The sequence below is a fragment of the Atractosteus spatula genome, chromosome 3 (assembly GCF_055471065.1).
Source record: "Atractosteus spatula isolate fAtrSpa1 chromosome 3, fAtrSpa1.hap1, whole genome shotgun sequence".
NCBI lineage: Eukaryota > Metazoa > Chordata > Actinopteri > Semionotiformes > Lepisosteidae > Atractosteus > Atractosteus spatula.
This window is the reverse complement of record NC_142708.1, coordinates 2,164,354-2,176,582: the sequence shown is the minus strand read 5'-3', so window position 1 is coordinate 2,176,582 and position 12,229 is coordinate 2,164,354. Positions and strand designations below refer to the sequence as shown.

General features: G+C 45.6%; 1 protein-coding gene across 3 annotated transcripts in view; it reads right to left on the bottom strand.

Annotated features, from left to right (window-relative positions):
• mctp1a (multiple C2 domains, transmembrane 1a) overlaps positions 1-12,229 on the bottom strand; it is a 215,668-nt gene that overhangs the window by 5,671 nt on the left and 197,768 nt on the right. For all 3 annotated transcript variants that reach the window (XM_088910243.1, XM_088910244.1, XM_088910245.1), the window contains 3 exons: positions 8,046-8,155; positions 7,195-7,304; positions 6,062-6,159 (listed from right to left, as the gene is read on the bottom strand). In XM_088910243.1, coding sequence (XP_088766369.1) covers positions 6,062-6,159; positions 7,195-7,304; positions 8,046-8,155 — 318 coding nt within the window. The remainder of the gene's footprint in view (positions 1-6,061; positions 6,160-7,194; positions 7,305-8,045; positions 8,156-12,229) is intronic.

Sequence of the window (12,229 nt, the reverse complement as noted above, 5' to 3'; positions counted from 1 at the left end):
CAGGGTTCTGTCATGTCGCCCAGCAGAACGCCGCTGGGTGAGGCATTTTCAAGCGGCCAGTGAAGATTTTGCCTTAACCCGGCCCTGCTTATCTGGAATATTAATACACCCCTTCATGTCATCAGGATTAGACTATTGTGACTCCTAACTAGGGGATCTATACGATACGAAATAATGTTTCGTGTTTTGAGTTCTCCGGTTCCTGTGCAAACTAAAGCCATTCTCCTTCAGCACATAACCCCTGTCTTGGCTGAACTGCACTGGCTCCCTGAGAAATTTACATCCATCCTGCTCGTCCCAAGGCCAGCCGGAGCTTCAAGTGTGGAGCTCACTGCCCAAATCCATCAGAGACTCCCCCATTGTAGACATTTCTAAAGCTCACATAAAAAGCTCTTTGCACTATAACTTGTAAGTTATAATTTGTTTCATTCTTGGTTTTATTTGGATATTTTACTACCTTATTTTTTGTACGTTTCACATTTTATGTGATCTCTATTTTACAGTGCTTTGAACTTCTTTAAAATATACTCATAAATAAAATGTATTATTATATAAATGTTTATATTTAGATAAGAGTTTCATAGCCATGCCAAATAAAATTGACATTGGAGAGTGAAACAGAGATTTTATAAAGGCCATCTGTGCACACAGACTGTACTCCATAATACACTGTATTTTATAGTTTTTATTAGAGGCAAATTATACCCCCGGTGTAATTAACTTACAAAGATTAACTTCACATCCCCTGCTGAAAAGGCTGTTAAAATGCAAAAGTCCTATTTTAACTGATCTAGCATGGAGCTAGAAGTGTACTTTGCTGGTGTCTTTTGAAAATAATGTCTTCCAGCAATATATGGTATAACTGAGGTGAGCAAAAACAAAATATGTACTGTAACAGCACTGAGCACAACATACTGTATGTTATGGCTGATCCAAACACAGATTCTACACTATAACTGATCTGAGCACAGCATACTGTATATCGTATTATAGTAGTGTAGAAACTGATTTGTGCACAGAATATGAGGTATAGCGGATTTGAGCAAACAGCTGATTATGTGATATCACTGAGCATTATTCAGCATCATTCGCTCCTCGGTAGCTGGCCAGGGCTGGGGGACTACGGGTTGCTCATGCAAGCTTGTGAGCTTTGTGAAGGAACTGCCATTTGTCCCTAACAGATCAAGTTTCTCCAGTACGGACATCTGCCTGCCTGAGCCAACAGTCTTCCTTTGCAAAGTAACCTGTGTTTTCATGGAAGACAGTACACCCAGCCTCAGTATAACATTCTCTTTTCAGCGTGAAGCCGCTGAGTTTAGGACTTTTTGGTGAATAACTCGCCGAATCCAAGCATTTAGTATTACCATTTATATACTGTACTGTAGACAAATGTCATAACTACAGCATGCCTGAGACAAAGATTATTTTGTTTGTAGCATAACCAGATTCAAAGGTAAATTACAAGGGACTGAAAAAACAGTTATCTTTGATCTAAGTAGATTCGCCTTAAATCTATAAACACACAATTAAACTTCAGGCTCAAGTTGTTTTTTTTAAATACTTTACAAACCAACAACAAAACATTTCAGGAAGCCTGAAGATTTGATCACGTGCTCTTAAAGAAAATCCATGAACAACCCTGTGAATGCAATCCCTTCCTTGGAAAGTCATTTGAGAAACAGGCTCATGTTACATTTGCTCCACAGCAAACCTGTAACAGCGGACTGTGAGCGGTTGTTTCGTGACGAAGAGCTGCTCCAAGGCAGATACAGTGCAGCAGTTGAGAAGTGTAACTGCAGTATGTTAGCAATTTGGAACAGTTGAGGATGCAACGAGCAGCCGCCCGAGACGTTAAGTAAAGACCCTTCACAGCACAAAAGCTGCTCCACCTTAATTTCCCCATGTTGACAGTTGAACTACAAAACAATCTTTGAAGTCTCTGCTCTGGAGGGGCTCGTTGTACAAGAGCTTTTAGTTTAACAGTGTCAGCCAGCGTCCCAGGGCTCGACGTGTGGAACATTTCTGTCTTCCAGTGGTTGGGGGGGTTGGGGTTGGGGGGGGTGTTCAGTTTGAAGCAGCATCAGCAAGAAAGAAAAATAAAAGCAGAGCATTTTTAATGATACTATAATATGCTGTTTCTGAAACAAGTGCATGCCTCATCTCCTGTGATGCCTAACCTAGCGTTATGGTGCTAAACGATATGAAAGCAGAGGCACTGCCGACGGGAGACTTGGGCTTTGAAATCTATCGTTGAGAAAGAGAAGCTGGAGACGCACGGCGGGGAGAAAACCAAAAATAACAACTTTGCAAGGTGCTGGGTGGCCCTGGGATTGAGCCTAATCACTTGTGGAAGCTCTCCTCCTCTCCGATACCCTGTGCGGCGGAGGTGGGCATGACAGCCCTTCTGCGGAGGGGCGTTCACAAGCGCCTGCAGGGTAGCCCAAGAAGCCACCCGCCCCTCTCCGGGCAGCTGTGCCAGATCAGGACAGGAACTGTGCCAACGAAGCAACCCGGGATCCCACGGAAGGGCAGGAAGGCAGCCTGGTAGGAAGGACAACGCGCAAGGATCTCCTGGCCCCAGGAGCAACGTGCCTGGTTAGCTTTAAAGGAGAGGGACCTGTATATCAAGTGACATCAGAATTCAAAGCCATTAGATGAGGGTTTCATGCGCTGACACCATGAATTGGGAGGGCCAGCTTTATGCGATATAAGAAGTCTGAGCTTGTGCCGAATTTGGAGATTGAAGCTCCCAAATTAGTTTGTGTCACAAGTGAACGTTTGCACACCCGAAGTGCCACTTGCAAAGGTTGTGACGACAAACACCAGGAAAGCTATGTGCACAAGTGCCTGTCTGTCCTAGGCTTTCTGAGAACTTGCAGGGCCCCAACAGGAGCTCTTGTCAGCAGGGCGATAAAACGTTCTTCATGAGCTCCCATCTCCTCCACTCACTCTCGAAGGTTTGTTGCTGCTGTTCATTGCAATCAGGGGAATATCAATCACCCGGCCGCTCCTAGTTCTGTTTCCTTGAGGTGAGTGACGAACAATCTCTTTCTTGCATTTGCTCTTCATCAACATGAAGCCCGATCAGCCTTCCCAATTTTTCAGACGCAGGCACAGTGGGAAAAGTTCACATGTACTGTACTTTGAGTCGAAGCACTTATGTTGCATGTAAGATGCTTATATTATGTGTCAGTCTCGTAGGGCTCTTGCTTTACATATATTTACATATATACCTGGTTGGTGGCCATTAGATGGTTATTTGCGGAAGCAGAAGGAAGGCTGGCTCTCGCAGTGGACCGCTCCCCGGATGGAGGAGCACACCGTGCACAAGCGAGGAGAGGGGAGCTGCGGAGTCTCCTCTGGTGCCTTGCTGTGTTCTTCCTTCTTTTATTTTTAACTTCCCCGCATGGAATTAACAGCAGCACCACGTGCAACAATCTCAGATAATCCAGTTCACTTCTGTAGAAAACATCTCAAGGTACTAAACATGAAGCACAGTAGGATAACCATGTCTTCTACTACTGCACCAGCAGCCCCACCTGGGAGACACACAGCGGCCATTCTGCACCAGCAGCCCCACCTGGGAGACACACAGTGGCCATTCTGCACCAGTAGCCCCACCTGGGAGACACACAGAGGCCATTCTGCATCAGCAGCCCCACCTGGAAATTCTTGCTCAGCTGGTCTACCAACACCATTTATAACATTTATAACCCTGGACTGACTGGGAGGTCACCCATCCCACTACCAGCATGCCCAGCCTCATTGAGCTTTTGAGATCTGAGCAGAGCCTGTTAAAGGTTTTTACAAAACACCTACAAACTTTTAAAATAATGAGATACAGTACTTTGCTTAACTATTTAAAGATATTCTTTAGGTGAACTGAATTGTAGTGTTTATTATTGCCATCAAATGACACTCACTCCATAATCTGTTGATGAGTAATGATTCTGGAGTTGAGATAACAATTTTAGTTTGTGTGGAATGTGACTGAAGCACCATTCAGGCTGCAGAAAACTGAAGTGTGCCAGTCAAACAAGAGAGCTGTTTGTGAGGGGCTTTCAGGAAAAAAAAACACTGTATTCTGGTGTCAAATCACACACAGCAGATAGCATAGAAAAACTGGAAAAAATACATTAAATGCTTCCTTTATGTTGTTTTTAAAGGACAGTTATCCTTTATTTTATTCTCTGCTGTGCCATTCTTATTCTACAGCTTCTGAATGAGATGCTCATGGAAAATTAGATGCACAGTCTCTTTGGGAGGAGATAAGATAAATATTTTAACAGTAATGAGATGAGTAAATCTTTTTTTATAGTGCTGCAGAAAATAATTCTACCTCTACTTAAAACTGCTTCTCAGGCAACAATTAGCATTTTCTGTGTGCAGTTAATTAAGCAGAATAGTAAATTAACTTTTAAAACTAACATACAAGCCTGAACAGAGTATAAAAATAATACTGTACAGTACAGCTGCTATTATATCCAGGAAAGTTAATGGGATATTCCAGAAGTAGCACTTCTCCATGCTAGTGCTTAGGGAGGAGGCATTCTTAGAGTCATTACAGCCTCGTTCTCCATCTTATGAGGGTATTATAAAGATCACGCTTAGATTCCTGGAAACACTGGGAACAACTTTGTTCTGACCAGCGAAAGAGTTGATCTGTTCAATCCTGGAGTTTAGCAATCACATGACAAGACAACACCAACACACCAACAGTGGTCAACTCCTGGCTCAGCTGAACCAATTAACTTACTAACTGATTAAGAGTCACTTTTGCTCCAGGCCTTTACAAATTGATCATTTGAGGGGTGTGGGTGATCTGTACGAGCTCCTTCTTGAACAGGGCTGACCCCTAAGTTACACTCACAGCTAAGCCTTTGTCCTGTATTGATAATCAGTAAAGGAGGTGCTTTGACACACACAATGCATCACTGCAGCAACTCTGACAGCCCAGGACAGGGGTGCTGGCTGGGCCCAGGAGGTTCTGTAGGTAACATTCAGACGGGTAGCTTGGGCATGTCAGACACTGTGGTCTGGAGCACAAGAAGGCTGCAGGGAGCTGTGATTTATGCATCTCAAAACCAGAGTTCAGATATACTGTTCAAGCCTGGTTTATTCTCAAATCTGGCACAGACACAAGGACAAAAGAAGATGCTGTATTTATAACCACAGAACAAATAACCCAGAGTCCGGAAGACAAAAATGTTCTTTTTTTTTCAGCTGTAGACTCTGAAGCAGTTTGGAGCGAGCTGGCCATGCAGCTCTTAGGGTCTTAAGGTGGGTAACCTGGTGGGGCTGCTTGAGCCGCAATGGGATGAATTAGAGTAATTAAACACTCGGAATATTTTGCTCTCTGCCTGCTACATGAGCCATTGCTTCTTATTCTTCTCACATTTGTTCTAAACTGTTCTCATTACTCCATTGAACTGAGCTACATTATTGTATTATTTAATGTTCAAAAGTTTGTCTTCAATTTAAAACGACTAACTGTCCAGCATGCCCAGCTGCTCCATTCAGACTCACTGTGTACAGGTACTTGTGCTTTTGCACTTTTGTTAAAAGCAGCACCTGGCATGATTCCATGTCAGCCCTCTACGATTCTATTCCATTATTCAATTATTTGTCAAAAGTTATGAGCGAACTATTGTTAAAATAATAAAACAAGCTTAAACTTTAACATTGTGTGATGTGAGTCAGCACATGAGCCTAAAGGACAAAAAAGGTCGAACAAACATGCTAAAACAAGGTCCTGTAAAACTAAAACAGCTGCACTCGGGGGGAGAGTCGAGCCGCGTTCTGTCCCGTCAGGTACAATCTGTTTCACGTCCAAGTTTGCACTGAGAGAAGTGTCCTTGCCCTCAGCACGGGACACCACAGCAGCTGTCAGCTCGTGTACTCTACTCCACCACCTTGTCCTACTATGGAAACGACTGCAGAAGCACAGATAACCACAGCAAACGGCTAAATAACTGAGCAGGAGAAATCCCATCTCGCGACCTATTCTTGAAGGTGAAGAGTCTTTTTCGACAGCACGCGAGACGAAGACAAAAGCACCTACCACTTGTACGTCTGAAGGAACTCGGGAGAGGAAGTCCAGCAGCTCGTTGTTATCGATTGTATACGGGTCGCGGAGTTTCTTGGTGAATTTATTAACACCTGGGGGAAAAGGGATTCGTCAGCACCTGAAGGGCACAAACAGGAGCCGCACGAGCCTGAATTACAGCCGACTGCGACAGGACACGGCACCCCTGTCCAGAGGTGAGGTACTGTAGCCAAGAACTAGTGTCAGTGCAACTCAGAACTCAAATAATATTGGCTAATGTGCTCCACGTTCTGGTGATCATCACTCCTCTAAGGACCTTCCTCTTCTGTCTCTTACTGACTGCAAAGAGCAATGGAAAAGGAGCCTTTCAGAGTCTTGCTAAAGACCAAAAGAGTGGCGGTGCTGTGGCACTGTGGCACAGGACCTGCGCCTGTGGCTGGAAGGTTGCCGGTTCAAATCCCACGGCCGGCAGAGGAATCCTACTCTGTTGGGCCCCCGAGCAAGGCCCTTAACCCCAACTGCTCCAGGGGTGCTGTACAATGTCTGACCCTGCGCTCTGACCCTCAGCTTCTCTCCCTGTCTGTGTCTCATGGAGAGCAAGCTGGGGTCTGTGAAAAGAAATAAAAGTGATCTTATCTTAAACTATTCCCTCATGAGAGCGTTCTATTCCTCTGACCTGGCTCTGGGCACTTTCTCCAGCACAGCCACGTTGCACAGGATGTACAACGGATAGCTGACCACTGACTGCCACAGCTGATCCCCTGATACATCAAGTCCGAAGCAAGCCTGGGTCACCCAAAACTCAACTTTCCCCAGGAGCCTCTCAATCAAGGGGATTTTAGACAGCTCTTATGTACATGAACAGTTCTCATGGCCACAGAAAAGAATACATATATTTTGATTATTATATAATCCAGTTTTCTAACAAAAAATAAACAGTTTACCACAACATCTTAAATTGTGGAGCATTTCTTTCTACCTTGTAACTTTCAGTGACATGACAAACATTACGGCTACAGCAGCAGAAGACTCAAGAATAAAATACTGTAGCTATAGGTCTTTACGCACAGATGTGTATAGCAGAGCAAAAACACTGAGAGGATGAACAAAACAGAAAGGAGAGAGATCCCTCCCCTGGCCTCACTCACCCCAGGCGAGGACGATGTATCGAAGGGGAATGAAGTATAAGATAACGATGGCGACGCAGAGAGCCACGATGGCCAGCCAGCTCAGGAAAGGCACAGTCCAGTTGAAGGTACTGCGAAGAAGAATCAAAAACAGGGGCCTAAGCCTCCGCACTTGTTCTCAGGTTATCTTTAGCACACAGGCAATGTGACACAACACTGGGCAGCGAACCACCACAGGATGTCTGATTTCCCAGTGCATTCTGGGTTCAGGTTCCTGCCTGCCCTCCTAGTGCATTCTGGGTTCAGGTTTCTGCCTGCCCTCTCAGTGCATTCTGGGTTCAGGTGCCAGGCTGCCCTCCCAGTGCATTCTGGGTTCAGGTGCCAGGCTGCACGCCCAGTGCATTCTGGGTTCAGGTGCCAGGCTGCCCTCCCAGTGCATTCTGTGTTCAGGTGCCAGGCTGCACGCCCAGTGCAAGACAGGCAGACAACAACTGGGCGCCCCAGGGATGCCTCATTCACAGCAGTGGGGAAAGGGGGGCAGTCTTTTTCTTTTTCCCGTTTACAACTGTTTTTGTGCAATATATGCCAGGGACTTGTGCAATACATTTATATTGTGCAATACAACTTTTTGTGTAGTGTTCTGTTCTGGTTTGTTCTTTGTGTGTTCTGGACTGTGAGTAACTCTTCTTAGTGCCCTTCTCACTGTACTGTTTGTATTGTATGTACAGGTATTGTATTATTATTATTGTATCATTCGTTACACTGTTGCTGTGGTGACTGTGTTAAGCTGCTGTTGCACTGCAATTTCCCTCACGGGATCAAAAACGTATCTATGTATCTGGGGTTTCCTGGGGCTCTGCCGAGGTACTTACTTCTTTATTCTCTCCCCGTAGGAGGCCACGTCGTCCAGGGCGCTCTGCACGCTGACACACACATCCTGGATGGCGTAGAGTTTGTTCATGAAGCCCTTCCTCTCCGGGTCCTGCATCAAGAGCACAGCACAGGTGCTTCACTCAGGCCTCCCCCGGCGCGAGGACTCGCAGCCAGCGCGGCTTTCAGAGGCCTTGGGTTTTACTCAGCGCCCCGGTGGTCCCGCCTGCCTGGTCAGGAAGAGCCAATCCCGGGACAGCACCTCACGCCTGCAGGTGCCGAGGAGGCCACAGGGGGCGCTAGAGTTGCCCAGACATCAGCAGCACTCAGATGATCGTGTGCCACTGCGTGGGAAACCCCAGGCCTTACCAGCTGAGCCACTCGGAGACCCACACTACTCCTGCTGAGGGCAGCCCGCTGACAAACGAGCTACTTCCACGGGTCACCCAACCACATGGTTCAAAACAAAATAAAAATATTGTGATATTTCTTCTCTAGTGGCATTTTGCCGTGAGCGACCCATTAGCAAAGGCAGAACTGGGATTGTCAACAATATTACAGGACTAACCAGTCCAACCAGACAAAACAATCAGCACGAAAAGGTTTACAAAGGTTTAATAACACACAAACAGGGCTGAAGAGATGAGTGATTCTGTCTGGGTCAGACAGTTGTTATTGCGTTTCTGATCCAGTTAATGTACCATCATTTTGGAGAAACCTTCATTTTTTGTGGAAGACTGATGAATAAATGACATCCTGTTGAAGAACCAAAACAGTAGCGTTAACTCATCCTCCGTCTGCTGCTGGCGTTTTAAAGTCCCAGTGTCTATGGAGTGCAGCTGAGGACCTAGATGCATTCTGGGCGTTAATGGAAGGTCCTGCACTGACAGGCTGAAGGAACTGTAGCTCTTTACTCTTGGATGTAGAAGACCAAGCTCTTACACATATTCAAGGTCCTCCAAGGCATTCTGATGACAGAATAAACAGAGAAATGAGGGCCAGAGGGCAGAAGTGAAGTGAAAATCAAGTGGGAGTGCATTTAAACCCAAGGACTGGGGGTACTGCTTTACACAGAGGGTGGTGGGGGTCTGGATCAAGCTACCCAGCCATGTTGATGCAGCAGATACTCTGGCTTCTGTATAACACCTGCTAAAAAGCTGTTAAAGATGTTTGCAAGGTAACAGTTGTAAACTGTTCTTGGTCTGAATTCTTAAAAGTTGCAGGCGAAGTGGCATCTTATTAAGCGAGAGGAATTCCACAACATTGTTTTAAATGTTTTCCACTTAAAAACCTGGAAAAGGGAAACATCCAGCACACACCCATGTCCTGACGTGACTCGTTGCGTACAGTCGAATGAAAAGGACAAGACAGGAGCCCCCGAATTAGGGACATGTGGACCAACACAGACGAGTGGACGTTAGACCAGCACAGCAGCATCTCCCCAAACTAGAAAGATGCCAGGACACGTGCGGAATACAAAATCTAGAACAACATTTGAATTTTTATGATATGAGATGTTGGGATTTGCAGTATGTTCCTCGCAGGTGGTTGTGACAATGTGCATTTGGACATAGCAGAGGATAATTTCAATGTTGCTTTCAAAATACAATCCTCTGGGATGTAGTGGTCAGAATTAATTTTTTTCAAAATCATCTACTATCATTAAATATTTCAAAATAAAACAGGAATACCACAAAATCCTACACTAAAGGAGAACCGCAACGCTATTTTTATATTTTAGGGTTACAAAGAATCGGCATTGATGAGCGCCTTTCAAAGCACAATGAAAGTCAAATGTGCACAGTAGCATGTAAAACCTCCAATTTACACCACAAAACAGACACAATTTCCAGGAATGTGTGCAGCGTCATGTTCTGCGATTCAGAACCCAGCAACAAAAAATCCGGTGGCGTGTTGCCGCCCGATTGCATGGTAAACAAGCAGGCTTGTGAATACATCGCTTTCGATCCAACAGAAATATTGCTTCCAATTTCGAGATGATTTTGCCAACAAATACTACTTACTTGTGAACTCTGCATGCAGATCATGTTGGTGAAATATGTGGTGAAATATCTGCCGCACAACCTGCCCTTATTCGCTCGTACATCACAGTACACGAGTCATTACAGTGACTAGTGAGCAGGAAGGGCTGCTTTGCGTCGCAATTCGTGGGAACTCTCGTTCTCGCCACATGGCAACCATGCAGTGCTTTCACAGAGTTCACGATTTTGAATTTGTAAAGTTTAGCAATGCCGTGAATGAACTTTGTTACCAAGATTTAACAACCGGTCTGAGAAATTGGGACTGCAGCTCCCCTTTAAATAATTTTCCTTGTCATAACCAAGTGTTCTTCTGCTCCCTACCTGCGACAGCTCGGTAAACACATTTCCTTACTGCCATGAAACTTTAATGAGTTGACCGAGTTAATTGGAAAATGTCATTCCTTAAAGCAGCAGGTTTAGACCAGAGGACCTTCCTTAAGCTTCACAAGCAAGCACCCTCCATGAGATGTTTTAAAAAACTTATAACAGACCAAAAAAAAAAAATACTTGCTCTCCTCAGGAGGTAAGGTGATCTTAAGGGTAACTTTTCAATATCTGCACTCCTGTTCTAATGGGTAACTGGAATTTTCCAGAACATGAGAGGAGAGGAAATGCCATATGATTGGACAACGAGCTGTTTAATATTCATATGCATAATTCATTACCCAGCAGAGAAAGTGCAGCTGCTGTGTAGGAAAGCCCAGGTGTGTGCGACTTCTCTGGCCATGCAGACGCACTCTTGCAGACAGTACCCATAACCCCTGTGGGCTAAATCGATCTACCTCCTTACAGCAGATGCTAATTAATGCATGTCCTGAGCAAGGCACCTGCCTCAAGAAAGTTCATACTGTATCCATGTGCATTACATTGGGTATATTAAATAATAATAAAAATAATAATTGCTTACACTTATATAGTTCTTTTTTGGACACTCCACTCAAAGTGCTTTACAGATAACGGGGATCCCCTTCACCCCCATCAGTGTGCAGCCCCACCTGGATGATGCGCCAGTCCGCTGCCCACACACCAGCTCTCAGTGGGAAGGAGACCAGAGTGATGAAGCCAGTTCAGAGATGGGGGTTGTTAGGGGGCCATGACTTGTAAAGGACAGTGGGAAATTTTGCCAGGGCACCGGGGTTACACCCCCGTTCTTTTCAAGAAATGCCCTGGGATTTTTAATGACCACAGCGAGTCAGGACCTCAGTTTTACAGGACAGCGCCTTTTTACAGATAATGTCCCTGTCACTATACTGGGGCATTAGGACCCACATGGACCGCAGGGTGAGCACCCCCTACTGGCCCCATTAACACCTCTTCCAGCAGCAACCTTAGTTTTTCCCAGGAGTCTCCCATCCAGGTACTGACCAGGCTCACAGCTGCTGAGCTTCAGTGGGCTGCCAGTAGCGAGTTGCAGGGTGATATGGCTGCTGACCCTATTAATGCAACATATTAGTGCTACTTCTCTGAATCACCATTGTGCGAGACTTGCAAATGCTTTCCAGTATGACTGCAGACAGTGCATAAGCAGGAAGAAGCTGTTTTCCACATCATCGCTGTGATAAAGGTTTATTGCTCCAAGATTTCGGATGTTCTGCGAGGGTCCGTGTTAGCTGACTTGTCAGCGTGTTCCGTACACCCACTGTTTGCAGCCTTGCTATACTGTCAACCTACTGGATGTACGTGGGTGTACACGGATTCCCATGTGCTATAGCACCATCAAGAGTTTAGCGTTCCAGCAATGAAATAATGAAATATGTTTAGTCCATGTTTCAAGGCTAAGGAAACCTGTCTCAAAGCTGAACTGGAAACCATTTTCAACTGCGGTGCCATTACCATCTTGTCGCCTTGCTGGTCAGATCTCAGAAGCTCAGCAAGGCCGGGCCTGCTGGTGCTGGGATGGGAGGCCTCCCAGTCAATCCAGGGGGCTGTTGGGAGACCCCTCGACCAGTAGGTGGCGGTCTTTCCCCTGGACAAGAAATTCCAGTATTCAGTACAGCGCTCCAAGAGGAGTAGTTCTTCAGCTGAGATGTTAAATCGAGGTCCTGACGAGTATGAGTCTTAACCCATGCTAACAGTCTGGCCTCCCTAACGTCTCGTCTTACTTTAACTGGTGAAACGATTCCTCGTGTCTCCCCCTGACCTGC